Source organism: Mauremys mutica, chromosome 7 (assembly GCF_020497125.1).
Source record: "Mauremys mutica isolate MM-2020 ecotype Southern chromosome 7, ASM2049712v1, whole genome shotgun sequence".
NCBI lineage: Eukaryota > Metazoa > Chordata > Testudines > Geoemydidae > Mauremys > Mauremys mutica.
Window position 1 is genome coordinate 97,546,516 of NC_059078.1, and position 14,635 is coordinate 97,561,150.

General features: G+C 40.5%; 1 protein-coding gene across 1 annotated transcript in view; it reads right to left on the reverse strand.

Annotated features, from left to right (window-relative positions):
* PLCE1 (phospholipase C epsilon 1) overlaps window positions 1–14,635 on the reverse strand; it is a 326,732-nt gene that overhangs the window by 161,225 nt on the left and 150,872 nt on the right. Inside the window, exon 3 of the mRNA XM_045022805.1 lies at window positions 5,671–5,956. Coding sequence (XP_044878740.1) covers window positions 5,671–5,956 — 286 coding nt within the window. The remainder of the gene's footprint in view (window positions 1–5,670; window positions 5,957–14,635) is intronic.

Consider the following 14,635-nt stretch of genomic DNA (forward strand, 5'->3'; position numbering starts at 1 on the left):
ACACGAATTCGGATATAACGTGGTAAAGCAGTGCTCCAGGGGGGCGGGGCTGCGCACTCCGGTGGATCTAAGCAAGTTCAATATAATGCGGTTTCACCTATAACACGGTGGCTCCCGAGGACAGTGTTGTATCAAGGTAGAGGTGTAGTATAAAACTAGTAACCTTCTTGTTTATGGTTAATATTTTGAGAATTAAACAAACATGCATCCCTTCATCAAAGTCAGTTTTGATCCATTCAACTTTTAAATGGTGATTTTAGAATAAGATACATGCTTAAATTGCAGCAAGGGTGGTTTAGGTTGGACATTAGGAAAAACTTCCTAATTATCAGGGCAGTCAAGCACAGGAACAAATTGCCTAGGAAGGCAGAATCTCCATCACTGGAGATTTTTAAGAGAAGGTTAGACAAACACCTGTAAGAGATAGTCTAGATAATACTTAGGGTACGTCTACACTACGGGATTATTCCGAATTTACATAAACCGGTTTAACAAAACAGATTGTATAAAATCGAGTGTGTGCAGCCACACTAAACACATTAAATCGGTGGTGTGCGTCCACGGTCCGAGGCTAGCGTCGATTTCTGGAGCATTGCACTGTGGGTAGCTATTCCGTAGCTATCCCATAGTTCCCGCAGCCTCCCCCGCCCCTTTGAATTTCCGGGTTGAGATCCCAGTGCCTGATGCGGCAAAAATCATTGTCGCGGGTAGTTCTGGGTAAATGTCGTCAGTCACTCCTTCCGCTGGGAAAGCAACGGCAGACAAGCATTTCATGCCTTTTTTCCCTGGATTGCCCTGGAAGATGCCATAGCATGGCAATCATGGAGCCTGTTTCGCCTTTTGTGACTGTCACCATATGTGTACTAGATGCCGCTCACAGAGGCGATTCAGCAGCGCTACACAGCAGCATGCTTTTGCTTTTGCATGATAGCAGAGATGGTTATCAGCCATATTGTACCATCTACCATACCATAAATTGGTAATAAGATGACCATGGCTACCAGTCCTTTTGCACTGTTCCATTTGCTGCTGTCATAAGTGCCCCTGGCTGCTCTTAGCCAGGGGCGCAAAAGCCAAAATTGGGAATGACTCCCTGAGTCAATCCCTCCTTTTTGGTATCTAAAAATAGAATCAGTCCTGCCTAGAATATGGGCAAGTGTACTAGAGAACCACTGTATCAGAGAACCAGAGAGCACAGCTGCTCTGTCAGATCCTGCAGAAATTATGAGCTGTATTCTATTCACAGGGGGTGCTCCTGCAACAACCCCCCACCTGTTGATTCCGTTCTTCCCTCAGCCTTCCTGGGCTACCGTAGCATTGTCCCCCCACTTGTGTGATGAAGTAATAAAGAATGCAGGAATAAGACACAGTGACTTGTTAGTGAGATATGAGTGGAAGGCAGCCTCCAGCTGCTATGATAGTCCAGACAGGACAGTAAGGAGTGTGTCGGAGAGGAGCCCAGCATCCCTCTGCTAGTTCAGGGGCAATTGAATCTTTTCTTTACACATGAAGGGTGGGGGCTGATGGAGCTCAGCCCCCTGTTGCTATGATGACAATGGTTATCAGCCATACTGTACCATCTACCAGGAAAAATTAGGACCAGGCGCCCTTGATCGACCTAACAGATGCTAGTCAGCATGGTTACCAGTCCTTTTGCACTGCCCCATGTGCCAATAGGCTGATGATGAGGACGGATACCAGTCATTTTGTACCATCAGCCATCCATAGCGTGGGGGGAGCAAGGATGTTGGTGTTGAGTGCTGCACCATTGCGTCTATCTGCAGCATTCAGTAAGATAGGGTGACATGTAAAAGAGTCAAGAGAGGATTGTTTTCCCTTTCACTTCTGGGGGTGGGTGGGGGGGTGCGTAAATTGCCTAGCTATGCCCTGACCCACCGCGGACACTGTTTTTGACCCTAGAAGCATTTGGAGCTCAGCCAAGAATGCAAATGCTTTTCAGAGACTGCAGGAACTGTGGGATAGCTTGAGTCCTCCAGTCCATGAGCGTCCATTTGATTCTTTGGCTTTCCGTTACGCTTGTCACGCAGCAGTGCGCTGAGTCCCTGCTATGGCATCTGTCGGGAGATATTTAAAAAATGATTTTGAATTTCGTCTTCTGTAACGGAGCGCTGATAGAACAGATTTGCCTGCCCTTACAGCGATCACGTCCGCATCGTCCATGCGGGAGCTCTTTCTTTCTTTTGATTTTTAACTGCATCACCACCCGTGCTGATCGGAGCTCCACGCTGGGCAAACAGGAAATATTCAAAAGTTCGCGGGGCTTTTCCTGTCTACCTGGCCACTGCATCCGAGTTCAGATTGCTGTCCAGAGCGGTCAGTAGTGCACTGTGGGATACCGCCCGGAGGCCAATACCGTCGATCTGCGGCCACACTAACCCCAATCCGATATGGTAATACCGATATTAGCGCTACTCCTCTCGTTAGGGAGGAGTACAGAAACCGGTTTAAAGAGCCCTTTATATCGATATAAAGGGCCTCTTAGTGTGGACGGGTGTGGCGTTAAATCGGTTTTACGCTCCTAAAACTGGTTTAAACGCGTAGTGTAGACCAGGCTTTAGTCCTGTCATGAATGCAGGGGACTAGAGTAGAAGACCTCTCGAGGTCTCATATAGTCCTGTGATTCTATAATACTCCTGCTCTCATGATTATTATAGAAGAAACTTAGAATTACCTAGACAATCCATATTCTCCCATCAAAGAATGAATGGTATCAGTTTATGCTTAAGAAAGCATTTGCATATGCGATGAAGTGGAGAAACTGCTCTCCGACATGGAAGGGGCTAAAGAGAGCCTTTGGGTCCAGTCAGCCCTGACTCGTCATACCTGCAGCCAATGCCTGGCCTGGAGGGGGAGGAAAAAGAGAAACTGACTCAATTCAAGGCTGACTGTCAAAGAGGCAGGAGCTAGCTGCCTCCCTACCAGAGGGGAAGGATCACTAGCCTGCCAGTGAAGGCAGTCACCAGGAAATAAGTACCATCTCTCTGGCTAGAGGAGATTTTGAAGGAGACTTAGAAGCACCTGGCTTAAGAGATAACTTGGTAACTGTAGCATAGATATCTTGTTGGGTTCCAACCTTGCCAAACTTACGGATACCCCACCCAGAATAAACCTGGGACCACAGCAGGATACCACCCAAGGTGCACAAGGGGGCACTGCAAGAGACAAGCCATCACCGCAACTTGGATAATAGGGGTTATGCCCCAAACTGAAGGGACAGCAGTAGGAAGGAGCACAGGACAGTGGACGTAGACTCCCCGCAGGAGATCCATAATTCAGGGGTTGATTCGTACAGGCCATGGACTAAGACCAGCTGGAGTGGAAGGGACCAGGTTCCACTACCCCAAAGACTCAGGCACCTCGAACAGAGAAGCAAGGGACCGGAAGTCACGCATTCCAACCAATAGGCCACCCGGCCCTCCCTGGACACTGTTACAATACAGTTCCTACATAAAATCGCTAATGTATTTTTCAATTAAATGTACTAATACATACATGTTTAAAATTAAGCTCAAAATTTTTTAATCATCACAGCATGTTTTAAACATGGATAACAGAATTTTTCCCATGTTATACATAAACATTTTGACAAAAGGCCTGCTAACTTTCAGTAACAAACAAGTTTCTGGTTCATTTGACAGAGACTGAAATGTATCTTGAGCGTATATCCAAAATTGTGACAACTTTTTAAAGGATCTTTAACTCATATCTCATTATCTGCTATTCTATTATATACGAATATTTGTCAACATATATCAGAGGGGTAGCCGTGTTAGTCTGGTTCTGTAGAAGCAGCAAAGAATCCTGTGGCACCTTATAGACTAACAGACGTTTTGCAGCATGAGCTTTCGTGGGTGAATACCCACTTCTTCGGATGCAAGCCGAAGAAGTGGGTATTCACCCACGAAAGCTCATGCTGCAAAACGTCTGTTAGTCTATAAGGTGCCACAGGATTCTTTGCTGTCAACATATAGTACTATCAATACAGTACCATACAATATATCCTTCCCTACCGCCTTTTATGCAGCATATCCTAAAGCACTTCGCAATCCCTAAAAACAACCCAAAAGATAACTCCCTGTTGAACTAGATAAAGCACACAAAATTAATGTTTCGCTAAAATGAACGTACTGCTCCATAACAATTAACTACTCCCTTCAATCTTTGCCCGATATAATGCTATTTTGATCAATATCTGCAGTTATCAAGATCTAGATAGCTACTACAGAACAAAAATGTTTAAACTTAAATGTATTTTTTGGTACTGCAAACTAGTAACTAGATGATTCTAGGTTTCCATATTTAGATGTATACAACACTGGTAACTACTTTTCAAGAAACTTTCAAATAAATGTATATAATTCTGTTTTTGTGAACATTTTCTAGTCCTATTTATGGCACTGCTGCTGTTGTACTATCATTACACTTACATTCTCCAGCTCTTCCTCTTATCCCATTCCAATCCATTCACTAATCAGTGCTTTATTTTCCTTCTTTTGCACTCAGCTTCATGCCTTCTTACATGAGACTGATTATATCTGGGACTTCCTTTCTGTCTCTATCCCATTATAACTTCTCCCTTTTCTCCCTACAAGTTCCTCCTCAAAACAGACTTCTTCAAGGAAGGTTTATAAGCACTCTTCTTTTATTATAATAATAATAAATGAAACTCTCAAGACCCTGTGCATAGTCACCTAAACTGCAAGTTCTTATTCCTGACACTTCGCTAGCCCTATTCCACACACTGTTTACCACCTATTCTAATCCCCCCAACCCATTTTAGGGCTTTAATTTATAATCTGATTTGCATGAGCAGACAATTGTACTCATGCATAGTCTCATTAACTTTAATGGGATTTCATGCAGGCTCAAGGATCCAATCACACTGATCAGATTGCAGAAGTGAGGCCTTGAATTGTAAACTCTTCTAAGCAGGAACTATACCATTATTTGTCTGTAAAGAGAAGGAGGATGATCTTCTGGTTAAGGAATTGGATTGGGACTCAAGAGATCTTGATTCTGTTCCTGATTCTGTCACGGACTCTCCTGAGTGACTCTGGGCGAGTAACAATTTCTATTGCTTCAATCCCCCAACTGAGAAAAACACTTCCCTTTCTCAGAAACAACAGAGATGAGGGCACAGAAAAAACAGTAAATAATGAACCATATACACTTATAGCATAATACTGTGTAAAATAATAACGAAAACAAAAATTATTAGATCTAGTACAGACTTGTCTAAAATAATGAGTCCATTCAATTCATAAAAGGAGCTCTTATCTAAATATTTGACATTACAGCACATAGAAATATTTGTCTTCTTGACAACTATGGCATAAACTTTAATTATTGGGATGGTGACTGGAACATTTCTAAAGAGAAACAAATATTGATGTTTCTTTTGTAATATGGAATATTTCAGTTTATAAGCATTTTTGCCTTCTCACCAAACTGACACAGATAGCCACTTCGTCACAGACTGAATTGAACAGGAAAGCCTCTGCAAGTGTACAGTGCTTTCACCTATCTCTGCCAGTTCCACAGAGGGGAATATAAAGTATAGTACACAATGCAGCATTCTATAATACAAAGATTTTCTGTACTTAATATAGTTGTGTAAAGGTTCAAAACAACAAAATTTTCCTTTATTACCTTTAAGCATCGTTCTTCCAGTTGACCCTCCAAAGATGTTTAGAAGACCACTTCTTGCTCCCAGTGATGTAGTTGCTTCTAGTAGAGCACCAGTGATAAAGTTAGAGAGTGATGTCCTTTGTAAAGTGGCACGGTATTCAGAGCAAGCACTTTCTACACATGGTTTTACAAAAGAGACATTTTTGCATCTGCAATCTGCATTTAGTGTTGGAAGCTCTCTCAGAAGATGGAGACGATATTCAAAAGTATCTTCCGCTGACTCTTCCTCCTTCACTGCATTGTAGATCTGTGAAGAACATAAAAGCATGAAGTGTTAGTTCAATTGCTGAGGACAATAAATTGAACCTCCCAAAAAAACATCAGCATGACTTTTTGCAAAAGTTCAGTGGGCTCAAAGAGCAAACACTCTACTAGCTAGAACCTTGTATTTAAATAAGGCTGTTTCCTAATAGGATGCTTAAAAACTACTACTTTAGAGTGTCCCAATCCAAACAGGCATTACTGTTCATCATATTACTAAAAAATATGCCATGAAGAGAAACTTAGCCAACATTTAAATTAATGATTATTAACACTATTATAAGACTAGACATTTTTTGAGTAATGAATAATGTCCTATTGATTTCAATGGCAGTAAAAACAGTTTCATTAAGAGGGTTTTTTTGGTTTAGGGATTTTTTTTAATCCATAAGAACAGTCTTTCAAAATGTTCTGGTGTCATGCTCATTACCTACATCCAGCATATGCCTAGATTCTCTGCCTAATATTGATTTAGTTCTCTTTTTCCAATACTCATGCTCAGACACTAAGTTAATTCTATAGCTTAGCAACCAAGTAATTTTTGTTTACTTTAAAAGAGCATAATGAACAAAGCAAAAAGCTTCCAGAAATCTTTTTCATGTAATATACAAGGAAACACTTGATTTATCACATTCTTATATGGCTAAATTGTCAATTAATGTTAATAATCTGTTTTAAAGGTTTACTTTTTGAAATTAAATAATGTGAATTAGCGAACCAAAAATTAACGTAGCAGAAGGTCATCTAAATAGTTACCAGTATGGATACTGAGATAGCTTACAATGGCCTGTTCCGAAAATAGACATCAGTGCAAGCAATTTACACCTTTGGAGTTAAATCATTATTCTTACTTCACTCAATAAATCTACTCTACCTGAAATAATTACTTCTGAATTTAACATTCAAGTAGTTTTAAAACTGATAAATTAATCTTACTAATGCTGTAGATTAAGGAAGAAATTTTACTAGGTGAGAGACTGACTGTATTTGCTTTGATTTTTAAAATTATTTTATTAGCTCTTCAGTTTCCTTTCTCTTCACCCTCACAGCAAAGTTCACTGCTACAGTATTTCCAGAGACGGTGACATAAAAGCAAAGAGAACACATTATAAAGAAAGGGGAAATCTAGATACAGAGCAGCAGAAGATAGGCTACTCAGGATGAACTGTGAGGGAAAGTATCAACAAAATGTACAAACACAAACGTTTGTCTATAAATACGGCATCCAAGGTTGTACTAATGTTACTAGAATATTTTTTATAAATGCAATGGATTTTGCCTCACACACTATGTATGACAACGAGACAAATTCTGCTGCATTCTGAAATCAGAACGGAAGTGCATTTGAAGGGAGATTTTCAAAGTTACAGATGGTAGTTATGCACCTAACTTTAATGAAAGTCCATGGGAGGAGTAAGCACTTATCTGTCATTGTACCATGAACAAATCTTCCTCCTACAAAAGACGATCTCCATAATACTCTTAGCCCTAATTGAACAGATGAGAGAGTCCTGAGCCCAGACCACCTTGTAAAGGTGCATAGTACTGTGATATCTGGACTCAAACCATTAGTTCAGCCCTTCAATAACTTTGTACTGTGATTCCATCAGATCTTGCTAGCTAATCAGTATAAGGCTGGTTCATTGCTTAGACACGAGACTACCAAAAAACCCTATGTGGTAGAGAGTGGTGCTAGCGATTCAGGCACTTTTCTTTAACCAATGCCCTGGAGATACCATCTTCCGGATAAGATGCAAAACTCTGACACTTTGTTCCATTAAAGATCCCTTTTATATTCGACCTGGGAGTGTTAGCCATGGTGTTGTGGCCAAAGTCCAACTTATGTATTTCTTTTTACTACAAAATTTCCCATCCCGGGGCAAACGTACAATCTTTATAAAAGCAATATAAAATAGGGTCAAAGGTCCCAAAATAAGGACTCTCCCAAATCACCACAGCTCAGACTATAAAGTTGTACCAGCCAATTACTCATTACCCCTCCTAAAACATATAAAACAGATGAGCCTTGCAGCACAACCTGAAGGTTAACAAATCCAGACTCTGGAACACCAACAGAAGCAAATTCCAGTGTCAAGGATCCCTCACTGAAAACACTCTACATTTAGTCCCATCACAATTAAACAGAGCAATGTTAGTTCAGTCAAGTTGTCCTTGTTCTCCAACACCAGCTTTCATTTTGATCAGACTGGAGACAATCTTCTCAGTTCAAGGACCTCGTCCCTGGATTTTCCTCACCAAAGTCTTCTAACTATCTGCAAGTTTTGGTGTAGGCTATCAGTTCATGCTTGTCCACTTTGTCTTCCTTATTCACAAGCACTTCCTAATTAGGGTTTGGGTTTTTTTTAATTCATTGACTATGTTATCATTGACAAAATAGCTGCTTTCTCTCAGATATATTGGGCTGAATTCTATTTGTTCTTTTAAACTTTCATATATATAATTAATTATAATGATATATAAATATAAATTCATAAAGCACTTTGTAATTTTCAAAAGCAACAAAGAGTCCTGTGGCACCTTATAGACTAACAGATGTATTGGAGCATAAGCTTTGACGAAGTGGGTATTCGCCCACGAAAGCTTATGCTCCAATACATCTGTTAGTCTGTAAGGTGCCACAGGACTCTTTGTTGCTTTTTACAGATCCAAATTAACACAGCTACCCCTCTGATATTTGTAATTTTCAAGTGAAAGGTGCTATAGACATGCACAGTAATATGATGGTAGCACAAACAGTACTACTTGCTTAACAGTTTTTTTCTAGGTTTGCTTTTGGTCAAACTGCCCTTCCCTTGCCCCTCCGTAGTGTGTTTTACTCCTAATGCCTCCTCTCACATATTTAAAATTAGAATTTAACTTGAAATTACAGAAAAATTCTATCTATAAATGTGTGCATTAGGCTTCAATTTACTTCATTGGACCACCCCACTCCATTTTGCCCTTTCTATATTATATCAGTGGGAGATAAACAGCAACCATTAGTGGTTTACTTTCATTTATTTTACCACCATACAGCAATATGAATACAGTTTTACTACAGTACTACTAGATTCAACCTATAGTTAAAGGCATGGCTGTAACATGCTTAAAACTCTAAACATAATTTGAACAGATGCATAAAAAGATATAAATTAATGTGGTGATATTTTTGATACCTTCTACCAATTCTGCAGTTTTCATTCAGGCAAAACACTCATTGAAAGCAACTGATGTTTTGTTTGAGCTAGTGCGGAAGAATCTGGCCCCAAATTAATACATTGGAGTTCATTTTGAGCCATAATATTTGGGACTCAAATATAACACAATGTTTATTAAAATACATATTTTAAATCTTAAATTTAGTATTTGTTTATTACCAGTACAACAACTTTGCGGAAGCAATTTCAATTTTATTTAGTCTGTGATATAATAGTAAATTATGTAATTGATCATTTAAAATCACATTTAGTAATGCAATTCAATTACTCCTGGACAGAGAACTCTCAGACTTGTTAATACAGAATATAAACCACAAATGATCTCCATGGATTTAATCTTTTCCAAGGTGAGTCACTTCTGAAGCTCTTAATTTTATTAGAAATGCAGCATCTGTGACTCATAACCCAATGTTGAGGCAACCTGACTGACCTTTAAGGGCTCTTGCTTTCTAAAATTAGAAAACTATGAATGAGGTCTTTAGGCATTTGATGTCAACAGGATGAATCAAACACAGCCTATTACAAGATAACAAATATAGATTTCTTAACTCCAGTGAGAATTTGATTGTGGCATTAATGTAATAGTATACTGAAATAAAGGCATGATACTGTGTCACTTTTCCATAATTAATATTATTTTTCAGCTTGTTTCTTAACTTTTTCTAACATTCTATGTAAAGCATTAAGGTTTTAATTGTGGCACTTTATTTTATTTTTTTAGAATACAACTGTTTTCTGAATCCTACACATCCACAGAATCATAGGAGATTAGGATTAGAAGAGACCTCAGGAGGTCTTCTAGTCCCACCCCCCTGCTCAAAGCAGGAGGTTGGACTATATAGGCATGAAACAAGTTAGTTAGTTCAAGGAAAGCAAGAATGAACTCTAAGCAAGAACACAGCCCTAATTTTTACCAAGGAAGAAAAGGTGCTCTCAGAGGAGGTACTTCCTCCAGTAAACAACTGCAGGGAAAAACAGAGTGATTGTATGCCACACATTTCAAAATGGTGTAGCAAGAAATGCTGAACACTGAGCCCATGGAAACATCTCTCTCTCTCTCTCCATGCTGTTCAGGAGAAAAGGGAGTTCCTCCTCCATTGTATTCTACACCATACCATATAGGCCTATACATATTACTTTTAAAAAACCTTATGAAAAGAATGTTAAGGTTGCAAAGTCAAGCTCACAAAAGTTAGGAAATGCCAGAATGTTGCCCATGGCACCTTCAAGCTTCTGGAAAGCACAATCTATGTGTCTCAAGTTGGGTATACAGAAAATGAGGAACACACTGTGGCCAGCTGTGAAAATGTTGGTTTGTGTGTGTGACATTGCACTCCACATGCTTTATGGAAATATGCTTATGAATATGATGTAACTGGAATATGCTTTATGCAAAAGGTCTCTTGTAAGGTATCATTACAAAGCTTACAATCTACTGAGTGTGTTCATCCTATTTGTATGCATATATCATTCTTGTATCTGAAGCTAGAAATATGAAATATAACTCATTAATGGTGGTGTAGAATACAATGGAGGAGGAACTCCCTTTTCTCCTGAACAGCATGGAGAGAGAGAGAGAGATGTTTCCATGGGCTCAGTGTTCAGCATTTCTTGCTACACCATTTTGAAATGTGTGGCATACAATCACTCCGTTTTTCCCTGCCCGACCATCTAGCAAGTTTTCTATCCACCTTTTCTATTCCCTGGATCTTCCTTCTTCCCTTTTTTAAAGATGGGCACTACATTAGCTTTTTTCCAGTCATCCGGGACCTGAGGAACACACTGTGCATCCTCATGGACCTGAGGATTGTCTGTGCACTGCTGTATTGCTCTCCCAGCAGATATCGGGGTGATTAAAGTCACCCATGAGAACCAGGGCCTGTGATCTAGCAACTTCCGCCAGTTGCTGGAAGAAAGCCTCGTCCACCTCATCCCCCTGGTCTGGTGGTCTGTAGCAGACTCCCACCACGACATTACCCTTGTTGTTCATACTTCTAAATTTAATCCAGAGACTCTCAGGTTTTTCTGCAGTTTCATACTGGAGATCTGAGCAGTCATACTGCTCTCTTACATACAACGCAACTCCCCCACCTTTTCTGCCCTGCCTATCCTTCCTGAACAATTTATATCATCCATGACAGTACTCCAATCATGTGAGTTATCCCACCAAGTCTCTATTATTCCAATTACATCATAATTCCTTGACTGTGCCAGGACTTCTAGTTCTCCCTGCTTGTTCCCCAGGCTTCTTGCATTTGTGTATAGGCATGTAAGATAACTCCCTGATCATCCTGCTGTCCCAGTATGGGGCAGGAGCCCTCCCCTCTTGCACTCACCTACTTGTGCTTTCTCCCGATATCCCACTTCCCCACTTACCTCGGGGCTTTGGTCTCCTTCCCCCGGTGAACCTAGTTTAAAGCCCTCCTCACTAGGTTAGCCAGCCTGCTTGCAAAGATGCTCTTCCCTCTCTTCGTGAGGTGGAGCCCATCTCTGCCTAGCAATCCTTCTTCTTGGAAGACCATCCCATGGTCAAAGAATCCAAACCCTTCTCTCCGACACCATCTGCGTAGCCATTCGTTGATTTCCATGATTCGATGGTCTCTACCCTGGCCTTTTCCTGCCACAGGGAGGATAGATGAGACCACCACTTGTGCCTCAAACTCCTTTATCCTTCTTCCCAGAGCCACGTAGTCTGCAGTGATACGCTCAAGGTCATTCTTGGCAGTATCATTGGTGCCCACGTGGAGAAGCAGGAAGGGGTAGCGATCCGAGGGCTTGATGAGTCTCGGCAGTCTCTCCGTCACATCATGAATCCTAGCCCCTGGCAAGCAGCACACCTCTCGGTTTTCCCGGTCAGGGCGGCAGATAGATGACTCAGTCCCCCTGAGGAGAGAGTCCTCGACCACCACCACCCTCCTCCTCCTCTTGGGAGTGGTGGTCGTGGAACCCCCATCCCTAGGACAGTGCATCTCATGCCTTCCAATCAGTGGAGTCTCCTTCTGCTCTGTTCCCTCAGATGTATCTTCTGCAGCTTTAGGGATGTGGACCAGACCTGGGTCTGTGTTTCAGCAAACTAGTGTGTCTGTCACAACAAGGTAGGGTTCTGGAGTCCCAAACTGGCAGGGAAAACTGGCTCAGAGGTAACTTCAGCACATCAGGTGACTGGGGGGGATCTCTGTGACTGAACCCATCACAATGTGTTTTGCCCAAAATCACAAAGAAATCCTGTGGCAGAAGCAGGCACAGAATCCAGTTTTCCAGGGTGAAATTCAACTGCCTAAACCATGAGACCACCCTTTCTTTTCCTGCAGTTCCCTGCCTTACTCACCACATACTTTCTAGCTTCTTTAACAAATGAAGCAGAGGTCCTAAAGAGAAGTCCTCTTCACTACCCAACTGTGATTTATCCTCAAACCAGGTCCAGCCTGTGCACTGAATAAGGCAGGGATCCTGTGGAAAAAATAGTGTAATCATGTAATTGAAGACTGCCCATAATTCGTACGCACAAGGAGGCCAAATAAAGATTGCATAGGGTACCTTAATTCTGGTGTTTCCTAACTTTTGAGTGTTTGACTTTGCAACCTTGATATTTCTTTAATGTAGTCTTTTTAAAAAATGTTATTTCTCAAGTTTTAAAAAAAAAGTTAAAAATTGAAAAGAAAAAATTCACCATGTTGAATCATACTGGCCCCGTCCCCCTCCACAGGTCATCATCAGGCCTCATATCTGAAGATCCCCAACACAGTCCTCTACCACTTGAGCTAAGAGTAGATGGTAGCAGAAGACGAGTTATCTTCTCTGTACACTTGCCACTAGAAAAGGATGGAGAGTCACACTTTGGAAGTGGGTTTCACAGTTATTTTCTAGACAGCCAAGGACTGTTGAGACTCAGGAAAAATGAAAGGTTCTGTAGGAGAGTGTGCTCTCTCAGACGCATGCACTTTTTTCCCCAGCATGGACAAAGCAATATATTTTCCCTAACTTGGTTCTCAGAAACAGCTAAACTTTTTTAGCTAAAATATTAAAAGAACAAAACAAACCAACAAGAAACTTGAGGCTCATACCCAACCTGGAAAATTTCAGGTCAAGTGTTAAGTATGCCAAAGTTATAAGCAACCAAAACCATAATCTTACAATGGAAAGCACCATACAATTGTAACTATAGGTGTCACTAACTGCAATGCCTATAATAATATACTCAATTCCCAATGGTATAGGTGTTGCACAGATAATTACTTTGTGAATATACACCACAAGTTCACAGATAGATTTTAAATGTGACCATGTCTAATTTTGTCTATTTTAATTGATGGTTTAAGCAAAATGTGTTATTAGCATTTACTAATTATAAATTATATAACCTTAACTCTCAGAGCAAACACATCAGTAGATACTGAAACCTCTCCAAAGCATAGGCAGTTTTTCTCAAGACTTGGCTCTGAAGATACATGTTCTTCTCTCAGTAAATCAAGAACCATTCAGGTATACCACATATATACCATTTAAAATAAAGAGAAATTAATAGTAAAAGTTCTAGATCCTACACTAGGTCTAGGATTTTGTTATGATTAATTAATTACATTCAGACGGGGACAAAATCAGAAAGGCTGAGGCACAAAATGAGTTACACTTACCAAGGGACATAAAAGGTAACAAGAAGAGGATCTATAAATAAATTAGGAGCAAGAGAAAATGGAAGGAAACTGCAGGTTCACTACATAACGGTGAAGGAGAGCTAATAACAGATGAAGTCAAGAAGCTGATGTGTTTAATGCCTATTTTGCTTCTGTCTTCACTAAAAAGGATAATGGTGACAAGATACCTATCACAATTAATACTAGCAGTAAGAGGGAAGGAACTCAAGCCAAAATAGGGGAAGAACAGGTTAAAAATATTCAGATAAGTTAAATGTACTCAAGTTGGCAGGACCTGATGAAATTGACCCTAGGGTACTTGAGAAACTAGCTTGAAGTAATTTTGGAACTGTTAGCATTTATCTCTGAGAACTCACAGAGAACAGGTGTGGTCCAAGAAGACTGGAGAAGGTAAACATAGTGCCAATCTTTAAAAGGTGAATTATATACCAGTCAGCCTAACTTCAATACCTGGAAAGTTACCTGGAACAAATTATTAAACAATCAATTTCTAAGCACCGAGAGCAGTGACTCTCAACCTGTTTACCATTGTGGGATGCATATGCAGCTCACTGTGTGTTATAGCTGCACCACACAATATATATACTACCTGTATGGGTAGGAGGATGTCACATGGGCTGCAGCTGCATGCTGACTGGGCTGCAAGGGCCTGTGGACTAAGAACCACTGACTTAGATGATAATAGGGTTATATTAGCCAGCATGGATTTGTCAAGAAGAAATCGTGCCAAACTAACCTAATTTCCTTCTTTAGGCTAGTAACTATGTCAAAGGATAGGGGAAAACTGTAGAC